The sequence below is a fragment of the Aspergillus steynii genome (assembly GCF_002849105.1).
Source record: "Aspergillus steynii IBT 23096 chromosome Unknown P170scaffold_9, whole genome shotgun sequence".
NCBI classification, from domain to species: domain Eukaryota; kingdom Fungi; phylum Ascomycota; class Eurotiomycetes; order Eurotiales; family Aspergillaceae; genus Aspergillus; species Aspergillus steynii.
The window spans coordinates 458,245-477,001 of NW_020194406.1; the positions used below are offsets into that span (position 1 = coordinate 458,245).

The window sequence follows — 18,757 nt, forward strand, 5'->3', positions numbered from 1 at the left end:
TCTCGTTGTCCAGAACGAATGATAATCACTATTTCAAATAACAATCCCTAAGGTTTGCCAAATAGATCCCAAAACAAATACTATACCAGTATAATACTAAAACCTCCTGTATCCTTCACAAAAACATAACCCGACGATCCAACGCCGATCGCACATACACCTTCCCAGGACCACGAAATATCCCCGCACGAGCTCCCCACCAACGCAGCGAAGATCCATGCAGGACGAGAACCATTTCCCGTTCACCGCCAGAAGAGAAAAAAATTGAATTCGTGGCCCACGCCAGATCCCCAGGGAAATTTCCCCCGGGTTACATTTCACCGCATCTTTCTTCATGCAACGACACCCGAGATGGTCACACCAACTGCGCAGTAATTTAAAATAATCACATCAATGAGGACCCCTGGTACATACACGCGTACGTATATAGCCTTAAATTCGGGTACCTCGGGGATTTATCCGATAAAGGTGGGTGGGGGAGGGAGGTGCCTGTTGTGCGACGCTGTGTCCCAGATTTTTTGCCCGTTGGCTGGTAATATTAGGGGATCGGGTCAGCCACGGGAATGCAATGCTATGCAGGTTATTTCACCGCCAGTTTGGGAATGGTTTTTTTTGTGGGAGTTGCGTGTTGTACGGGGTTTTGTTTGGGTTGGGCAAGATATAATGATGGGTTTCTGGGGTTTGGTGTGGCTGTTGCTTGATGGGGGAAAGGGGGATTTGTTATAAAGAACAAAGCTCGTATGGCTGGCTGCTAGGTTGTATGTTGCGATGCGAGGTTTCAGCTTGTGCGACTGACTTTCTATTGCTTTCTTCTCGTCTATAGTCGGATTGAGTAAGGGGTTGGAGAGTGCCTTCAGCTCGGGAATGGCCGTCGTCATATTGCTCCTACGCGCGTGTTGCTTGGGGGGAATTCGGGGAAAGGCGCAAAAACTCCTGTATTAGGAAAGAGGACGTAGGTTTATGCTCGACAGCCCAACGTTGTATCGCCTGTAGGTAAATTGCCGAAGAGGGATAATGCCAAATGGAGAGATGGCCGACGTTTGAGTTTAGGTAATTCCATAATCAAGATATCCCACATACCATTGCATGGCTCGATTCATCACGTTGCATCCCGAAATTCCAATTATTGATATTGGCAAGCCATCGCTTCCACCGCATAGTTGATTCGTATCGGGAGAAAAGAGGCTCAAGTAGCACGCAATAGCATCCCTCTCGTAAGATCTTCGATTCGGGAAGCGATAAGCGATTCCGCGCCACTTTCTTTTCTTTTCTCTCTCCCTCCTCCTCCGCAGCCAGAGCTATACAAGGATTAGTAATGGCGGATGAGGGGTTCAACGGAAGGCCTCGTCAGCTGCTCGGGAGCCTTTTAACCGAACGGACGAATTCCACCGGCAATTCAGTCCGGCGAAAATCCTCCGCTCCCAAGAAACCCAAGAGAATAGCATATTCCATGCGGATTCAAAGGAGCTCGAAGTCGCCACCACCGAATCCCAAAAACCCACCGATGGCAAGAGGATATTCGGACCCCGAACCCCCCCACTGATCGTCCCCCGTCAGCCTAGGGAATACTCATCTCCACTTCTCCATGGAGTCGACGGGACGGGAAGGGAAGGGAAGGGAAGGAAGGAAAGGAAGGAAGGTAACATGGGGGTCACGGATTCGAAGAAGTCAGAGGATGACTGTATCCCACTCTGTCGATAAAGGCCGGCCTACCAGAATGCAGCGTCACCACACCTGTTCCACCGACTGGTGACAGGCCGGCGCTGTACCGAAGCGTTCTCGAACAGCCACATTCTGATCAATGCCCCGATGATCGGCTTGGGTTACATGGCCTCAACGGCGGTGTAATATTTTAGCCCGTGCTGACACCACCTTTTTCTCATGCGTTGTTGTTTTTCATTTATCCGATCGGTACTTCGCCCGGGTATCTTCCCCTCAGCCAGACACTTATGTCGTGATGGTATGGAGAAGCCTTCGCGGTTGATTACCATATTCGGTTGATGGGGCCAGCTGAAAGCCACGATAGAATACCCATCCAATCATTTGGACTTGATATCCTTCTAGAAGGGCGAGGAACTGCGCCAAGATGATGGTGGTGCCGATATTACCGACCGTAGGAGTGAATATTATCGTTTTCCTGCGATATCATGCGAGCGTATCTATTTCGAGTCATCGCCCGATGTTTCACGAAGCTTATGGGCGGATGACTAGATATAACGATGACAGGACGGTAGAACTTATCACGTCGAGGAAGATAGAGCGTGGTGATGCCATGGCAGGGACTCTTCTGGGGATGAATAATTTCAGCCGCAGTTCAAACTCCAAAATTAGCCATCGAGACAGTGATCCATGGATTGAATTGTCATAGCTTAGCTACCTAAACTCACTGTCGATGACATCCCATCTATTCAGCCTTGAGCCAGTGTTATTTCGTCATTAAGTTCAGGTAGCTGTCATTCGCGAACAACCCCAGAATTAAAAGCTTACATATAGACTGTCTACCTGAAACCTGAAACGGCATGTGCGATGACCCTCGATAGCGGTGTCTAAAATGTCCCCAACGCCCACGTACCGGATGTGGAAAATGGCATGACAACAAGCCGGCTTAACCGTGGTTATGAGTCGCCAGTTCCCGATATCGTATTATTTTTCAACAGCAAAAGCCACTCTATTCGAGGGCCGAGCGTATCTATATATAGCCTTGATAATGAAGCATACATGAGAGGATTTGATTTTGACGCTGCTGCCGAACCGGGTATCTTGATATACATTATAACATGCAGGTAATTGCATGGTAATTACAATTCACGTTGTTTACTTTCAAGACGCAAGTGACAAGCACGGGTAGATAGATACCCGTGGCAACAGTAGAGCCCGCCTTGGAACCCCAGACACCGGAGATGCTTCATACTTCCTGTGCGAAGCGAGGGATAACATACCTAGTGACCTCATCGAGCACAACCGACCCCAACATTCCCCAGACGGCAACACCCCAGACTCACAGAGTGCGGAGGGGAAAAAAGAAATACTCCAGTCGGCGACCGAATGATGCCAGCATGTGCGCGAACTAGGTGACACCTTTTCATCACCGAGGAGCTACCTAGATACTCGCCTTACAGTTGGCGGTGTCGAGTACATAAGGCTGATAGTGAATATGGGGTGCATGATTGGGCCACAACAAACCCAACCTGCCATGTCAGAGGCTCGATGATGAATGAGGCTTACAATCAGAATCAGAATCAGAATCACAATCCCATTATCTTGATTCTACATACCCTACTTCTTTTGAGGGGTGTCACCTCCTGCCGGTCATTGGATCGGGTTAAATATAGTAAGCGCCTGCTGTCCCATCGTCGTATACAACGTCACATCAGCCCAAACGCTGCGCCCACCACCATCGGCGGCGGCAGCAGCTTCACCTGCACCCAAACCCTGAAATCCCGCCGGACGTCGTAATCGCCATGATGTAAGCTTATCTACCGCATTTTCGGGATGAAGATTGCACAAGTATTGAACCTTCTCGCCCTGGGGGGGTGTGACGGTCATCTGAGCCACCGGCGAGCGACCATGGAAACCGAGAATATATCCGACTGACAATTCCTGTCCCCACCACAATCTAAAATTAATTACCCACACCAGCTTTTCGGCACCGCCGATCGCCGGGGCAGGTGAGCTGGAGATGGCGAGCACGAATCAGAATTACCCGATTTAGAAAGCGAGGTGCGTTTCGATCGGAGTATATCGGTGCTCTTGCACAGAGGACAGAGGGGACTGAGGACAGAAATGGAACATACCCACAGAAGCACATGTATCGATGGCCCAAGGAGACGGTCGTTCCGGGCCTGGACATGCGGAGGTTCCCTTCAGGGACGGCGAATCTGCAATATCATATGCAGCCATCAGCTCCATGCGTTCGCCACCTACCTCATCCTCAGGCATCACCAGATCCTCCTCTTTCTCCCTACATGCTATGCTGTACAGAGCTCCAAGTATGAACTGTATCCATCCATCTGCGATGCCATGTATGTATGCCCTGCACGATGATGGAGACCTTTCTTCCCTACTTTTTTACCCAGCTACCTTACCTGCCCTACCGAAGATCTAATTTCTCTCCTGACTCTAACTCGGACGCTGAGTCTTAGACTCTTCGACTCTCTGTCCCTCCATCTTCGTGCGGAGATGCACCGATCGCCCGGGGAAGCCGTCTAGCTCCCCCCTCCGGTGGAGTCTCCCCGCCCCTTGGAATTCCATTTCCCCCCCTTGGGTAACTTTATCCGGAAGCAGACGGGCTGAGTTTCCGCTGCGAGGAGTACCACCTTATTCCACTTCCCCGGATCATCCCGTCAGGAGGTATGGCCATTGTTGCTCCCTCATGGATCTGGGGCTTCGGGTTACTCATTTAGGTCCTGTGGTCATTGTAGTATGACTGAAATGTACATGACTATTCAAGGGAGGTAATAAATTCCGAGTAAACCCGGAGACCCTGCGTCATTCCAGCGATCGAAGCTCTCCTACGGAGTACACCTACGAGGTACTACGTATGTTCGACAGCAGCAGCAGCAGCAGCAGCCATCGACACCATCATGTGTGAGCGAGGTGTGCTCCACCAACCCTCCTCTCCTCCCCCCACGGTCGCTCAGATGCAAGAAGCCAAGGGATGATTTATCGGAATCACTGTGTGTATCTATTTCTATGTCTTCATTTTTTTTAATTTTTATTTAATTTTCTTTTTCTTTTTTAAATCGACAACTCCGTCTTGACCTTAATTTCCACATCCTGACATGGCATGCCACGGTTCCTCCAGAGTACGAGGAGGACCAGTCGATATGTAAACCCTCGTGTTCTTCGATAATTGCTAGCATGGCTGAATAGCAGCCAATAATTCACCAAGCGGTGTATCACCGCCTCTTGCCCTCCCCTATCTACCTACCGGTTTAGGCGGGCTGAGCTGGGCTGAGCTGGGCGAGCTGCGGTCAGTCGTTTATCGTTATGGTTGTTGGGACGGCGACTCCGTACGACTATCTGGTACTTTGAGCAGGTAAGTTGGTTGCGCTCTATATGCCTGATTCAGTAGTTGGTGAATACTCGGTAGCTCTGCAGAACTCGTATAGGAAGAATTAGGTATGTCCGTCGGTAAGTAGGTACGGTACTTCCGTGGCGGTAGAGGAGACGGAGACGTAGGCGAGTCGATCTGTCCACAGGTACTTACTCACTTACTTACACACATACATAGGTACGCTGTACACGGTCCCTGACGAAGAAAAAAAGCAAAGAAACAAAAACAGCAGCGCAGTGCAGGACACCACGTAATCCACCCCCTCCCCACTCTACTGCGTACCCACCCAGCCTACAGTAAGTATGTACACATCGACTGACCGCCGGATGGTGGTCCGGAAGCAAGCAAGTCCCACGTATGTAATGTACTTGTTTAATTGCTCCCGGACCAGGGTCGATCAATCAAAAGACATGCATTGCATGAAGAAAACTGGTGGAATGCACGTATGTAGGTATGTATGTATGTATGTCGGTGGGCGGAAATGCCGGACGGTATCCGGGATGATGGGGAAAAAAAGGACTGCTGGGTAGGTGACCAATCGAGTGGACTTTTGGGTCCCGACCCGGCGATCGGTTTCGCATTGTGTCACTTGCTCCCTCCTTCTCCTCCTCCTCGTATGGAGGGACGGAGTCTGGAAGGTTACAGAGTACGGGGTACAGGGCTCTGTTTGGGGTGGTTTACTTTTTCCCTTAGGGGTTTGTTTTGGTTTGGAGGTCTGGATACTGATACTTACATGTGCATGGTTGATGATGCAGATGGATGGATACCTAAGGTATATACTTACCTGCCTGTACAGTACATATGTACGAAGATGCACGGGGGAATGGAATGGACAGCATGTCGAACGTACGGAGTCGAGGGTCTGTCTACATGTGCACCGAAAAGAATGGACAGATTGTCGTCATCATCATGCAAATAGATCAATCAAGATCAGAGCAGACTCGTCCCAGCACCCAGGAATCAGCATCCGAATCGAAATCCGAATAAGGGACGCCGCGCAGGAGCATGAGGATCGAAGAACCCACCACCTCCTCTCGAAAGATTAAAAATTAAATCTGAAAAAAAAGGGATAATGAAACATCCCCAGACCCTCCGTACTTTCACCCGCATTCCGCGGGCCTACCCGGGACTCTGTATCGGCGGGGAGGTGTGGAAACTGGGTCCGGTCCCGGACCTTTGAAAGGGCCACAGGGGGGGAAGCCGGGAAAGGAGGGAAATCGACGGGTCTCAAACAGCATCCAAACTGCTGGAAAGCAGGGAGTGGGTTCCGAGAAGGTCCCCCAATGCGATAGATAGAATTTTCCAAAGCCAAAGCCAAAGCCAATTTTAAATTCGGGACAGGAGCGGAGAATCCTTTTCCACACTGTTCGAATCGATCGGCGACAGCGGAACCTCGCAAGTTGCATCCGCCCGAGAGGCGTTGGGTTTTGGTGCAAACTATCGATTTGGATTGATATATTTAAACGACGATGGATCGCGGTCTAGAGCTCCCCCGGCCCTGAGGGCGTTAGCCGAGGTACCTTTGTGCAACGTGAATTTCCCTGGGGAGAGCTTCATCGCGGGCTGGGAATTTGTCACAAAGGAGTTGCTCTCTACCATCTATCACATGGGGCTTTTTCTAGGGGATTCTCGAAGGAATAATTTGAAATGAAATGAATTGCTTTGATTTGAATCGAGTGTGGGGTGGAGGATTTATCTGTCTAGTAGTAGTACCTTTGAACTACTCCATATGTGATGTCCCAGAAATATATTTTGATGCTCAATGTAAGTCATCGAGATGGATGCGAGTCCATTCGGATGTACCACTCCGTACCTCGACGGCTAGACACAGCTGAAATGAGACACCTCGCCATCGAGGAACACTCCCAGCCAATACCGAGGACAAAGAAGGTTATACTATTACTACGTAGACCCTGTCTCATCCAGAGCACCGGTGCCTACCAGGCTCCAGCACGGTATACGGCGGACACGAGCCTCGCACCTAGGCAACCTTGACCTGTGATAATTAACCGTGCAGGACAAAGCTCGGTAGTATGGATCGGCACCGAAGATTCTCCAGCGCAGGCACAGTCGATCCCAGAAACAGCCGAGTTAATGCCGCGGCTCAGCACTTTACCCTAGTGGCGACCCGTGTGCGACGAGCAGTCACTTATTGGGCCCTCCGTATGCGTAAGTTACTCCGTAGGTGTTTCAACGGGGGAACTGGAACTACCGACGCGATTTTCCCGGACGCGTATAGGCGGGAATAATCCTGCCGGGGAAGGACGGAAGAAATCCCTCCATTGTCCGTCCGTCCGTCCGCGACGGGGCGACTCCCGAAGGAACGGCCATGGGGGGGCCGTTAGATAATAGTAGATAGTTAATAGATGGGTAGATGGAGAATGTTCGAACCTTCCATTCCAATTGCGAATCACCCGCTAGTGCCTGGTTATTGGGACCTATTTTGTGTCGGCGTCTCTCAGGACCCGGCTAATTTGTTTTTTCTTTGTGCGACGGCGCTGCCCCCGGCCGCATGGAGAAAGGGGAAGCTCATTTTCTGGTAGAAACCGGTGGGTCTTCCGACGGCGACCCGGAAAGGATGGAAGTCTGGTTCGGTTTGTTGACAGTTGACAAGTGTCGAGGGGAATTGATTGATTGATTTGATTATTTGATTCTGTCCTTCGAGACTCGGTGTTTGATATGTCTTCCGTCAGCTTCTCGTATGGACCCTTGTATACGGCAGATTATCTACTACTATACTACTGCGTATGTACCCTGTAGGCCAACAGATACCAAGAGTCCAAGACATGAAATAGCCGGGGGGTCTCCACCGCGGATACCGCGCGCGCATGGGTGTTTGGAGTTGGAACCCGAAATCCTACGAACTGCCTCGAAACAAGTAATCAATTATTCAGATAATCCTCATTTTATTTTTGCTTTTTATTTACCCGCACGAGGGGAGGGACCGCCAGGAACCAAAAGTACGGAATCTATTTATCGCCAGTCCATCAGGCCCGAAATCAAACACGCCATCTGCTCTCGTCCAGTCGAATAAAGTCGTGTTTGCCTCACCGCCAAACGGGATGGACGCACGGTGTGTTGTAACACCGGGAGATCTGAACCCTCTGGCTCTCGACCGACCGCGTTTGATCGCTTCCTGGGATTTGCGATGCAGACACACAGACATCCGGCGGCACGGTGCTTCTCCCCCCCCTCCCCTCCCTCAAGTACAGGTACATCCCTCCCCTCGACCGACATACATACAGCAAAGCAAGTATGTGCACCCAGCTAGCTCACCGGCTCGGTAGCTCGCCTGGGTAAGCTGGGACACGCAGGAGAAGGTAGACATACATCCGCCCGCTGTACTCTGTATGCGAGGATGTCAAACACCACCAGGAGCGGTCAGGTTCGCAGCATTGTGATTCGATCGGGAGACTGAGCTACCCTGGGGGTTTGGGGTTGGTTGGGCCAGGCAGGGAGGTTGGACAATCCATCAATACAGATTGACTGAATAATGAGAATGGAAAAAAAAATGAACAGTTGTCGTCCCCGGGTCTCCTAATCTTTCTTTATCCTGCTTCCCGCGGGTGGACGCGAACGGCGGATGCGCACATCAATAGGCACAGAACACAGACCGCAAGAACGAAACCAAAAAAAAAGGGAAAAAAAGCCGTTGATGGCTGATGCAAGAACGCCCAAGGCTTTTTTTTCCTCTTTGAATGCCTGTCTCCGCTGTCTGCCTACGACTTATTATTGATTATCTATCCGTTTGGGGCGGCGATGGGAAATAAATTGGGGTCGGGTTGGAGGATGATTATTGTTTGCAGGGCAGTGTCACTCGAAACTACGGTAGGGGCCCTGGTGGTGGTCAGAGAATTTAAAATCCCAGCACACGCGAGGTTGCATTATCTGACAAAGCCTCATTCTGGAGGGAACATGGGGGATAAGATTGTCTGTTTGAAACATCGGTCGGGGAGTCATCTTTCAGGTCGAATACGACGAGTAAAGAATGGATGTGATTAGTGATGGTACCTTCGTATAGTGACGATTGTCAGCCTGAGACGGGGGATTTTCTTCGTACGGGAAATTCAATAGTAAAAAAAGAAAGAAAAATTAATAAAATTTAAAAAAGAAAAAGAAAAAAAAAGAATAAGGAAAATTAAACCAAAATTAAATCCAAAGTCTAGACTTGACTCATCCTTTGACATTGATTCCCCACGCCGTCTTCCCCCAATCCGATCTTCCCCGGCCCGCGGACCGACGTTTGAAAGGAAGGGAAAAAGAAATATTCGTTTTTAATTTCCAGCAGAATAAAGAAATCCCATTAATTTCGAGGCGATAAAGATCAGGTATAATAAGAAAACGATAGATCCACGCCCGCCCGACCGGGGTCTGCTGTCAGATTGTCTCTGTCACCTTTTCTTTTTCTGCGTGTTATTTATTCCCAATTTCCCATACATCCGATCCGCCAGTACTTTGGACGAATTCCCTTTGACATCCTCAACTGGACTGATCATTTTTCCCAAGTGATTCAGTCGGGCTCTGATCGCCTTACTCTCGCCCACTCGATTCTTCATTCCCCCATCGTACAGCTGCCGGGACGCCCCTTCCGCCTGATCGCTGCGCTTGACTCGCAGGTTGTCATTCCCCGGGTGGAGGCGTGATTCGCCAGCATTGCGGAATATTCCCTTTTTACCTGGGATTTTTGTTTGGCCCTCAAGCGTTCACGGGTTGGCTTGTCAGTGGGGCCTGACATTTGATTCCAGAACAGACAAAAAAATAATATTCAATAATAAAAAAAAGAATAATAAAAAAAGGACCCTCCACACCCCCTACGCCAACCCCCCGCGACGCCTTATCTGTTGGGATATGCAAGGGAGTCCAGACGCCTCCCCGATCGATCTGGCCCATACGTCCATACATATACTTCCTACTATACCTGCCGACCAGCTTTCATCATTCTTCACCTCTACTTACAATCCTCCACAAAGACCACCGGACGTCTCCACTACTTTAATCCCATCTGTTTATTTATCTCGCCCTCCCTCCATCGTCCATCTTTCTCTGAGACACACCAACACCACCTCGACTCTTCACCTACTCTACTCACCTCACTGTCCACCTCACTGTCCACCTCACTGTCCACCTCACCACTATCTTCGTCTCTTCTAGCATCACTCAACTCTCTTCAGAGTTCAACCGCAAAGATTCTCTCCATCACAACCAGTCCCATTCACAATGAAGTACACCAAGCCTTCATCGGGCGGAATATACCCATTCCAGCCCTGGAGCCAGAACGGATCCAGCATCAGATCCTCCCCCAGTGAGGCATCTCCCACCATGCAACATATCGCCTTCAGCTTCGGCAGCGCCTCTGAATGCTCTCCCATCTCGATGCCCCCGCCGCCGCCGCCTTCTCCCAGCGACAACACCCTGACCGACATCACTCCTCGCAAATGCTCCTTCTCCAGCGGATACGGCATGAGCAACAACTCCTGTGCTTTCCCCTCCTGGCCCAACCGCCCTTCTCTCATCAGTGCCGACTCCGAAGGCTCGACGGCCAGCGCCTACATCTCGGACGAGGATCTCTACTTCGAACCCATTGCCTCGGTCGAGTCGGCGATTGACGAGGAGTCCGCCGCCCACGACCCCGCCATGGGAGGTCCCGACATGACGACAGAGCAGCAGATCCAGGCGATGCGCGCTGCAGCCGAAGAGGAAGCCCACCGTGCTCGATTCCTGGCCCAGGTCCAAGCCCATGCACGAGCTCAGCAGGCCCTACGAGTGGCCCAGCTCGCGGCGGTGGAGCGAGAGAATGCGAAACGCAAGAAACGCAAGGCCATTCCTGACCGAAAGCGACGCGCGACCTCCTCTTCCAAGAGCTCCCGCGCGTAAAAAAACACAAAAAACAGGAATCTAAAAGCCACACCGATTATCTAGTGGGCGCTAGAGTGACTCACGACAGTTATCGATCATTATCATGCATACCCGATCCCCCCACTTTCTTCACCCCACGCTTTTCGCTTTTTCTTTTTCTTTTCCTTTTTCTTCCGGTGTATCTTCCGTCAGAAGAAAAGAGGAGAGCTATCAAGTGATCGGCGGTGTTTCCGACAGCTTCGTTTTTCCATTGCGGTTCACCTTTCCCGAATGGTTGTGTTGATTTCGCCACTGTTTATTTCCCATTTCCCATTTCCCATTTCCATTTGGATTTGTTGATGGAAACGCCAAACACCCGAAACATCCACGTCCCCAAAACAAAGCAACCAGTGACATGGCTCCCCCACGGCTCGGTGACCGTACCACGCCAGGTCAAGGGGGGGAGAACGCATCACAAGGCGCCGAAGCACGAACGAAGCGATGTGGCAGAAAGCCGGAAACTGGGCCATGACGACAGAAGACGGCGACTTGGTTGGCTCTGCGTTACGCGCTGTAGCCGGGCGGAATTACCGATACCGTACGAGACCAGCCGGATTACCTAATTTCCCCGTCGCTGTCGGCGCATTCGGGAAAAGGAAAAGAAAAGAATTGCGCCTATCATTCTTATCGATCTCACCGCCATTGTCAGGGCTTCATCTTATCCAGCCCATGACTCACGCCGATGATGTTGCCCAAAGGGGGTCATGGCACGCGCTCTGCATTTCCAATCCTCCTGCTTTTTTTATTTTATTTTCTTCTTATTATTAATGCTTCCGTTTTCACCCTCATGCGTTGTCGCGATGGCGTTGGCGGGACTTGATTTTGTTGTTCGTTCCATTTCGGGAAAGTCGTTCAAGCGTCATCGTTCGATTTGCTTTCCATGCTTTCTAGCTTCCCCCTCACTAATTCCGATGCCCCTCCTTTCCCTTATCTTTCGCCTTGCCTAATTTTTTTTTTTGTTTCAGTTCGTTCAAGCGGTCCAAGTTTTGGCTCAGATACCCAGTCGTGTATTTATTTTTTGTTTTTTCTTTTGTTGTTTCTTCCGATCACACAGATCATACATACCCCGAGCGTGTCGCACAGAACAGCTCCCGCGTTTCCTCGTTACGTGATTCCTTGTTTGATTGCATAGCCCAGCGAACATACCCGACCCCGTCAAAGTGCGGCTAATTTCTTTTTCTTGTTTTTTGTTTTTTGTTTCTGGTTTGAAGCGATGACGTCTGGCGACGCTGCTTAGTTAGTTTAGTCTAGTTTAGTTAGTTTGAAGTGAACAGTCCAAGGGATTGTATATGACTATCAATGAATAATATGACCCGAATACCTAAATTGATCTACATCTTTGTAGCTCTTGGTAGTTTAGTTAGCTTTTCTAGAAACTAGATCGAAGGACATAGTAGACAATTAGCTAGTTTGATCCCCATCCCCATAGCTCGCCAGACCCAGACAATAAGAAAATCTAGCTAGATCGCAGCCATTTACATACATTGTAGACATTCCACGATGGACCGCATCCTCAATGCCAATGTCAATGGGGAAGGAAGTCAGTCGGGTCTAGTCCGGTCGGTCAGTCGCGTCTGCAATTATGTACGTCCTGGAGCGCGAGGGGGTCTGTTCGCCAGATTATCTGCCCGAGGACTAGACTAGACGCTTGCGTACCCTACCTACACTACTTACCTACCTACCTGTCTGTCTGTCTGTCATCTGCATGTCCTGCTTGTCTGGTTGTTTTTCAACGGGTTAGGTAGGTGAGGTAGGGGTGTGGGTGGTAAGGTGGTAAGAGCTTCGTAAGCTGGAGGGGATGCGTGAGATACAGACCAGACACACGGGCCTTCTTGTGCGATGGGGAGGAAAAGCAATGATGAGCTGGTGGAAAGGAGGGGTGAGCTGGGTTGAGGATGGGGAGGAATAGAGCAGAGGGATTATGGCGTTTGGGACTTTGGATTAATGTGGTAGATAGATAGAGTAATTAAACTACTAGTGAAGATAGGCGATTGATAGGTTAAGATCGATCTATACCTTCTTTCTACCTACCTACCTACCTACTTATTACCATTGCGTTCAAGCAACGAAAAAGCAAAACCCAGACAGAAATCCAATTATAACCCCCTCCCCAACAACTCGCCCCCAATCTCCGCAATCAGCGACTCCTTCTTCAAAGCCTCGACCTTCTTCTTCTGCTGCACCGTCTCCGCGATCCCCATCGCCTTGCACAGGTCCACGACCTCCCCGTCTACAGGCGCCTCGTACACAACCAGCCCCAGCGCAAAGAGCAGTCCGTGCAGGGACTCGACGCTCGTTTCTTCCTGGGTGATGGCTTCGACGAGCGACGCGGTGAGCTCGACCTGGTCTTCCTCGGAGAGTTTGTCGGGGGACTGCGACTCGCGGGCGTTGTGGTTGTGCGCGGCGATGTTGTAGGCGAGGGAGGCGGCGACGACGCGGAGGTTGGGGTGCGAGTCGAGGAGGCAGCCGGTGACGAGGCGGAGGGTGGTTTCGTGGAGTTTGGAGGGCGGAGAGGACGAGGTGACGAGGAGGTCGGCGAAGAGGGGCGTGGTGAAGAGGTTGCAGACGAGTTGGAGCATGATGATCCGGAGCGGGTACGGGCAGGTGGAGAGGGTCTCGGAGGGCGAGAGGAGGGTGAGGATGGTCTGGTGGCCGGGCTCTTCGGCGAAGTAGCTGGCGACTCGGGGGTCGAGGAAGAGGAGACGAGCGAGGTCAACGGCGGCGAAGACGTTCTCGCGTGGAAGTGCCTGGACGGTGGTTTGGAGGTAGGTGGCGAAGGAGGGCAGGTCGTCTGGGAGGGGGTTGTCGGCGGCAGAGTCGGTGCGGCGGCTTATGAAGCCGACGATGGACTCGAGACGCGGGTCTTCATGGTAAGGGGTGAGTTTCTGGAGGAGCTTCGCGAAGGGTGGAACTTTCTGGTAGAGGACGAATTTGGTGATGGGCCGTTGGAGGCTCGGGAGGTGAAGTTGGCGATGAGGGTGAGCGGGATGCGCCATCTGGATGAGGAGACGCACGTTGCCTCGGAGCTGGGATGGGTTTGCACCGCTCCATTGGTCGAGTTTCGAGCCCTTGAGGAAGGTCATGAAGGTGGGCGTGGCGCGGATGCTATATTTCATGCCGACATCGCGGGCCGTGCTGACGTCCACTTTAATAAGAGCGGCCTGGTCGCCAGCCTCCTGCGCAAGCTCGTCATATGCAGGATAGAGCATCTTGCAAGGGGGACATGTCGCCGAAGTGAAAAAGACGATTGCGCACGACTGCGATGCAGCGGCGAGTTGTTCCTCGAGCTGCGGAAGATTGCTGGCCACTCGGACGGTGCCGTGGGATGGTGCAGACGGCGTAGGCTGTGCAGCAGCAGCAGAACCATTAAGATACGGCTGAGAGTTTTCTCCGGAGCCTTGCACCGTACCACGAAGCGCCATCTCAATCTGAGGCTTCATCATCTGGCCGAAGGGGGTATCCAGGAACGTCTTGGGCAGGTTGCGAATGTGCTCCGGGATGCTTTTTCCGAGAAGGAACATAGCCAGGTCCTGAGTAAAGTTGTTGCAGTTGTGCAGGAAGAGATCATAGGACTGCAAATTAGTTTTCTTCAGACCATAGAACGCATCAAGAGCATACCTCAGGAGTATAGATATCCCCAAGCGACGAGATATACTCTTCGATTACATCGACGGGAAGCTCCGTTCGGCCCATATGAAGTTTCTCAATGGGATGGCCATGATGAGTGCTGCCAGGAACAGCAGTTTGAATACCCTGACCAAAGAAATATTCCACACCATTCAGCACCAGAGCAGTATGGTAGATGGCATCGATCTGCGTTCCCGTCAAGGGGAGCGAGTACTGGGTTGCGTTAACTTTGTCAACAGTCGGTCTAGACTCGCTGTACACACCATCCGTGCAAGTCCCTATCGTTGTATTAGCCAGTCTGCTTTGCAAGGGTAACACCATATCAACCCAGAGTGAATCACCTTGGACAAGTCGTACACGTACAGCTCTACATCCATTGTGGCGGATGAACGAGCACTAGAATGCGATAGATCTGCCACTGTATGTGCAATATAGAGAAAGCTAAATCAAGTGCCCAAGTTCTATGCAAACCGTCTATTCAATCGTTGATTTCGACACCATCGAGAAAGCAGGACCAACTCGCGTTTATCAAACCCGCAAGAAAGGAACAGGCATCATCCGGTTACGTCAGCAACGTATCAGTCACGGGGAAATCAAGCATTCGGTGATCTTCGATCAACGACCATCTCTTTGATCTCCCTACTCACCGGGTCTCGTTATCCAAGATGGCCACCCGCGATCTATGACACGAATGGCAGTACGATGCGACGGTTCTGAACCCTCCTTTCTCCAATCCAACGCCCATCAACCCCCTGCCAATGGCCGTCCGCCCCGCGCATCTCTTCCTTTGACATTGCGACAACTCCCAATCCAAATACAGCTCCGCGCGCATCCTAAACCACGGCGAAATGGTAAGCAATACACCCACTTGATTGCCTCCGCCTTCCATCCAAACAACCAACTAACCAATCCCCGTCCCCAGCCTCCCAAAAAACGCAGTGCGCCATCCGCCGGATCGGCGCCCAAACGAGCGCGCCAGTCCAAACTCGCCAAAGAAAACGACGTCACCGGCGAAGAAGAGAACGAGATCAAAGAAGTCTTCCACATCTTCTCCACCAAGAATGATGAATTCAAGAATGAGAAGGAAGGCGTGATACCCTGCGAAGATGTCCGCAAGGCCTTGGTGTATGTCCCCTCAATCCCCCCTCGCTCCAGTTCCTTCCTACATCCGGATCTCCAATCTACCTTCCTACCTACCTGCCTATCTACATGTCGCCGCGCAAACCCACCCACTAACGACAATATCTCATTCAGAGCCCTCGGCCTCTCCCCCTCCTCATCCTCAGAACTCAACTCCATCCTCTCCGCCCTCGACCCCACAGACACCGGCTTCGTGCCCTACGAGCCCTTCCTCTCCGTCGCGGCCGCGAAGCTGCGATCCCGCGGCGAAGACGCCATGGTCGCGGAAGTGGACGCCGCGTTCCAGCTCTTCACGAAGGGATCGGACGGCCCGATCACGATATCCCATCTGCGACGGATCGCGCGCGAACTGAAAGAGGAGGGGCTCGGCGACGATCTGTTCCGCGATATGATTCTCGAGGCGAATGGCGGCGCGGGCGTCGCTGCGGGGGTGACGTTGGAGCAGTTTCATGATGTTATGATGAGGGCGGGGGTTTTTTGAGGGTTGGGTTGTTGTTCTTGTTTCTATATGGGATGGCGTGTTGGGATGGGATTGCTGGGATGGGCTTGTTTTGTATAATTTAGCGGGTGTTCGATGGGTTTGCTGCTTCTTTAAGCATGGTCTGGTCTGTATTACCATGCATGTGGTAGCTGTACTTAATGTATGTACCTTGCGCTTCCTAATGTGAATATCCTGCTGTCTTGAACAGCTGAGGATTGTACGGTCTGAACACTTGCATCGTGTTTCAAATAAGCTTAATGCATTATCGCTGCTAGAAATACATCTGGTAAACTGGATCACTCCATAAAATACTTCTCAATCCTTCCAACAAAGGCCATTGAGCAAAGAATAACTGTCAACGCCTTGTACGTTGCAAAACTGCACCTCCGGGGTATCATAGAACGCTTGGTATACATAATCCCGCTGGCATGGTGCCAAACCAACGGAAGTGAGAACAATCTGCGCGAACAGAGGCCATCATTCGATCTCGGAGTATGGTGGGAATTTCTCGGTGGCCGGTTCAGGAGCTGACACGCTGGTCGCCCGCGAAGTGCCGGAGAAAGACCCCTCTGTGGCAGTAGACCGCGTAGATCCGGTGGACATGTCTTCGGGTGTGGATGTAGATTCTTCGACTTCGGTGGTGTCGGGTTCTTCGAAATCTGTCGACCCAGAGTGCGGCCCCACGGCTTCATAGAAGAGCATAAAGACGCCGCCCTGGTTCATCACGTTGGATTCGCTGACCATCTGCACATCTTCGTCACTGAGTCTGTACCAACGCTCCGACTTCTCCTTATCTCCATCTGCCTCCAGGACAGACTCCGGAACTTCCACGGGGAAAGTCTCTGTCGAGTACTTTCTATAACAAATGTAGTGTCCGTTCTCATGGCGACCGTAATGTGTGACTACTGCTCGTAGTTCATACTGGCGGCCAAAAGAATCCGTAACTCTGTCGGCGGGCGGAAGCATTGACTCGCGAGGGTCGGTATCCCATTGTTCCGTGTGTTTGTCGGCGGCAACTGTAGAATCTTTCCCCAAACACCATTCACTCAAGTCGAGCATTTTGGGGAATCGGACTGCAGCGTAGTTTTTCCGAAGCATGCCGGTGTTCTCGTCGAACAAACTTCGGTTGATGTGGATTGAAAGGCATTTCGGTGGCCTTGCGATGACAGCCTGCCTTGACTTGGTGGAGCAGACGCGATTCTTCGCGGGTATGTGGCATTTCTTGGACAGGATTTTCTCCGAAAAATCTTCCTCTTCGAGCGCTTCCTGCACAGCTTTCAATCGCTCCTGTGCCGATCTCCGGAGAGCATCTGACAATTTGGGCGAGTCGGGCGTGTTGCTCAGTCCCTCATCATCTTCAATCTGCTGAAGCAGGTTCTGAAGTTGGTCTTGCGCGTGCAACAACGTACACTTGGCGCATTCCACTCCCTCGATCGGCTCAAGGTTCATATAGTCATGCAGGCAATCCTGAACATCATATGCGTAGCTCGCGCCAAGAGGTACAGTCAGGCAGTTGAATGGGATGAGAGAAAGACCCTCGGTCCAACCACACTTCATGCAGCCCACCCTCTGCGCAAGAAGACCTTCCAGCGGATTTCGGAAAGAGGGCGGCTCATGGGGTTGGCCTGCTGCAGGAGCGACGTCATGCTCTTCAGGAAGGGATTCAGACCCGATTACATGCTCCTGTGGCCCTGCCATCTTTAAACCCAAGTTTCGAGTCTGACGCTTCGTGGCCTGATGCACTTCGAGATCCACCTGGTCCACCACTTTCGCAAAGTATTCCTGCGCATCTTGCTGCTGCCAGCTACTCATCGATTTCAGGTCCGCTGGCGTCCACAATCGCTGGCCATAACAGGCCGCGCTGTTCAGTCGTTCGATAATATCCTTCAAGGCCTGGTGTGTCGACAGCAGCCCCTTCTCCGCCAGAAGTTGAATATTGCGCTCCAAGAATTCATCCAAGGATCTGAGCGACGCCAGTCCTTGGATGATACTATTCTGATAGCAAGAATTGTCCCAGTTCCCCAAGCCCGGCGGCAAGGTATCCTTGTTTCCCAAGATCGCAGTGCCGAGACCCGAGAGTGTAGTTGACCCGGGGAAAAGAGAGGAAAAAGACGAGGAGTTGTCCAGTCCGAAAATCCGTTGCATCGCTTCGCTCTTGGCTGAAAAGTTCAAAGAAGGGACCTCGGTAGCGGAGTCTGACTTTGTCGCCTGCGGATCCAAAGCGGCGACAATTCTGGAGGGCGTCAAATAGACAAGGATGTCCCAGAGGACGCGGGCCAACGGGACGAGGACGGATCTGAAGTGGTTGAGTATAAAATAAACCGATATCACCGTCACTAAGATGTAAGCTAGGCTTGAACTGTTCTGCAGGTGCTGCATCACAGTGTCATAGTGGCTGCTCGATGCAGTGTTCCAAGGACTCTGAGTGAGGATATCAATCCCCCCTCTGCGAGCGTTCATGGCTGATGAAATGAGAGAAAATACCACAGCATAGAGACGGCACCGTGGTATTCATGAAGAGTGAATGAAACCACGAAGGTGTACAAGCATGGAGGCAG

At 51.4% G+C, this 18,757-nt stretch overlaps 5 protein-coding genes across 5 annotated transcripts; 3 read left to right on the plus strand and 2 right to left on the minus strand.

Annotated features, from left to right (window-relative positions):
- The first annotated feature begins 3,771 nt into the window (after positions 1–3,771).
- P170DRAFT_467966 (uncharacterized protein) lies at positions 3,772–4,513 on the plus strand. The gene is made up of 3 exons (XM_024852510.1): positions 3,772–4,022; positions 4,143–4,350; positions 4,422–4,513. The coding sequence occupies exons 1-3, from the start codon at positions 3,815–3,817 to the stop codon at positions 4,456–4,458; spliced, it is 453 nt and encodes a 150-aa protein (XP_024699549.1). The 5' UTR covers positions 3,772–3,814; the 3' UTR covers positions 4,459–4,513.
- A 5,603-nt stretch (positions 4,514–10,116) lies between these two features.
- Positions 10,117–11,161, plus strand: P170DRAFT_282202 (uncharacterized protein). The gene has a single exon (XM_024843195.1). It carries the CDS (start codon positions 10,274–10,276, stop codon positions 10,928–10,930), a length of 657 nt encoding a protein of 218 aa, XP_024699550.1. The 5' UTR covers positions 10,117–10,273; the 3' UTR covers positions 10,931–11,161.
- Positions 11,162–12,945: 1,784 nt separating this feature from the next.
- P170DRAFT_392348 (bifunctional C97 family peptidase/thioredoxin family protein) lies at positions 12,946–15,072 on the minus strand. Its single transcript, XM_024845972.1, has 4 exons — positions 14,920–15,072; positions 14,842–14,856; positions 14,570–14,791; positions 12,946–14,523 (listed from the first exon to the last, which is right to left on the minus strand). Exons 1-4 carry the CDS (start codon positions 14,953–14,955, stop codon positions 13,048–13,050), a joined length of 1,749 nt encoding a protein of 582 aa, XP_024699551.1. The 5' UTR covers positions 14,956–15,072; the 3' UTR covers positions 12,946–13,047.
- Positions 15,073–15,426: 354 nt separating this feature from the next.
- Positions 15,427–16,199, plus strand: P170DRAFT_430154 (EF-hand superfamily Ca2+-modulated protein; the record flags this gene model as incomplete). Its single annotated transcript, XM_024847934.1, has 2 exons — positions 15,427–15,429; positions 15,501–16,199. 2 exons carry the CDS (start codon positions 15,427–15,429, stop codon positions 16,197–16,199), a joined length of 702 nt encoding a protein of 233 aa, XP_024699552.1.
- A 234-nt stretch (positions 16,200–16,433) lies between these two features.
- On the minus strand, positions 16,434–18,734 carry P170DRAFT_392355 (ubiquitin-specific protease UBP1). Its single transcript, XM_024845973.1, has one exon. The coding sequence runs from the start codon at positions 18,657–18,659 to the stop codon at positions 16,677–16,679; it is 1,983 nt and encodes a 660-aa protein (XP_024699553.1). The 5' UTR covers positions 18,660–18,734; the 3' UTR covers positions 16,434–16,676.
- Between the last annotated feature and the right edge of the window lie 23 nt (positions 18,735–18,757).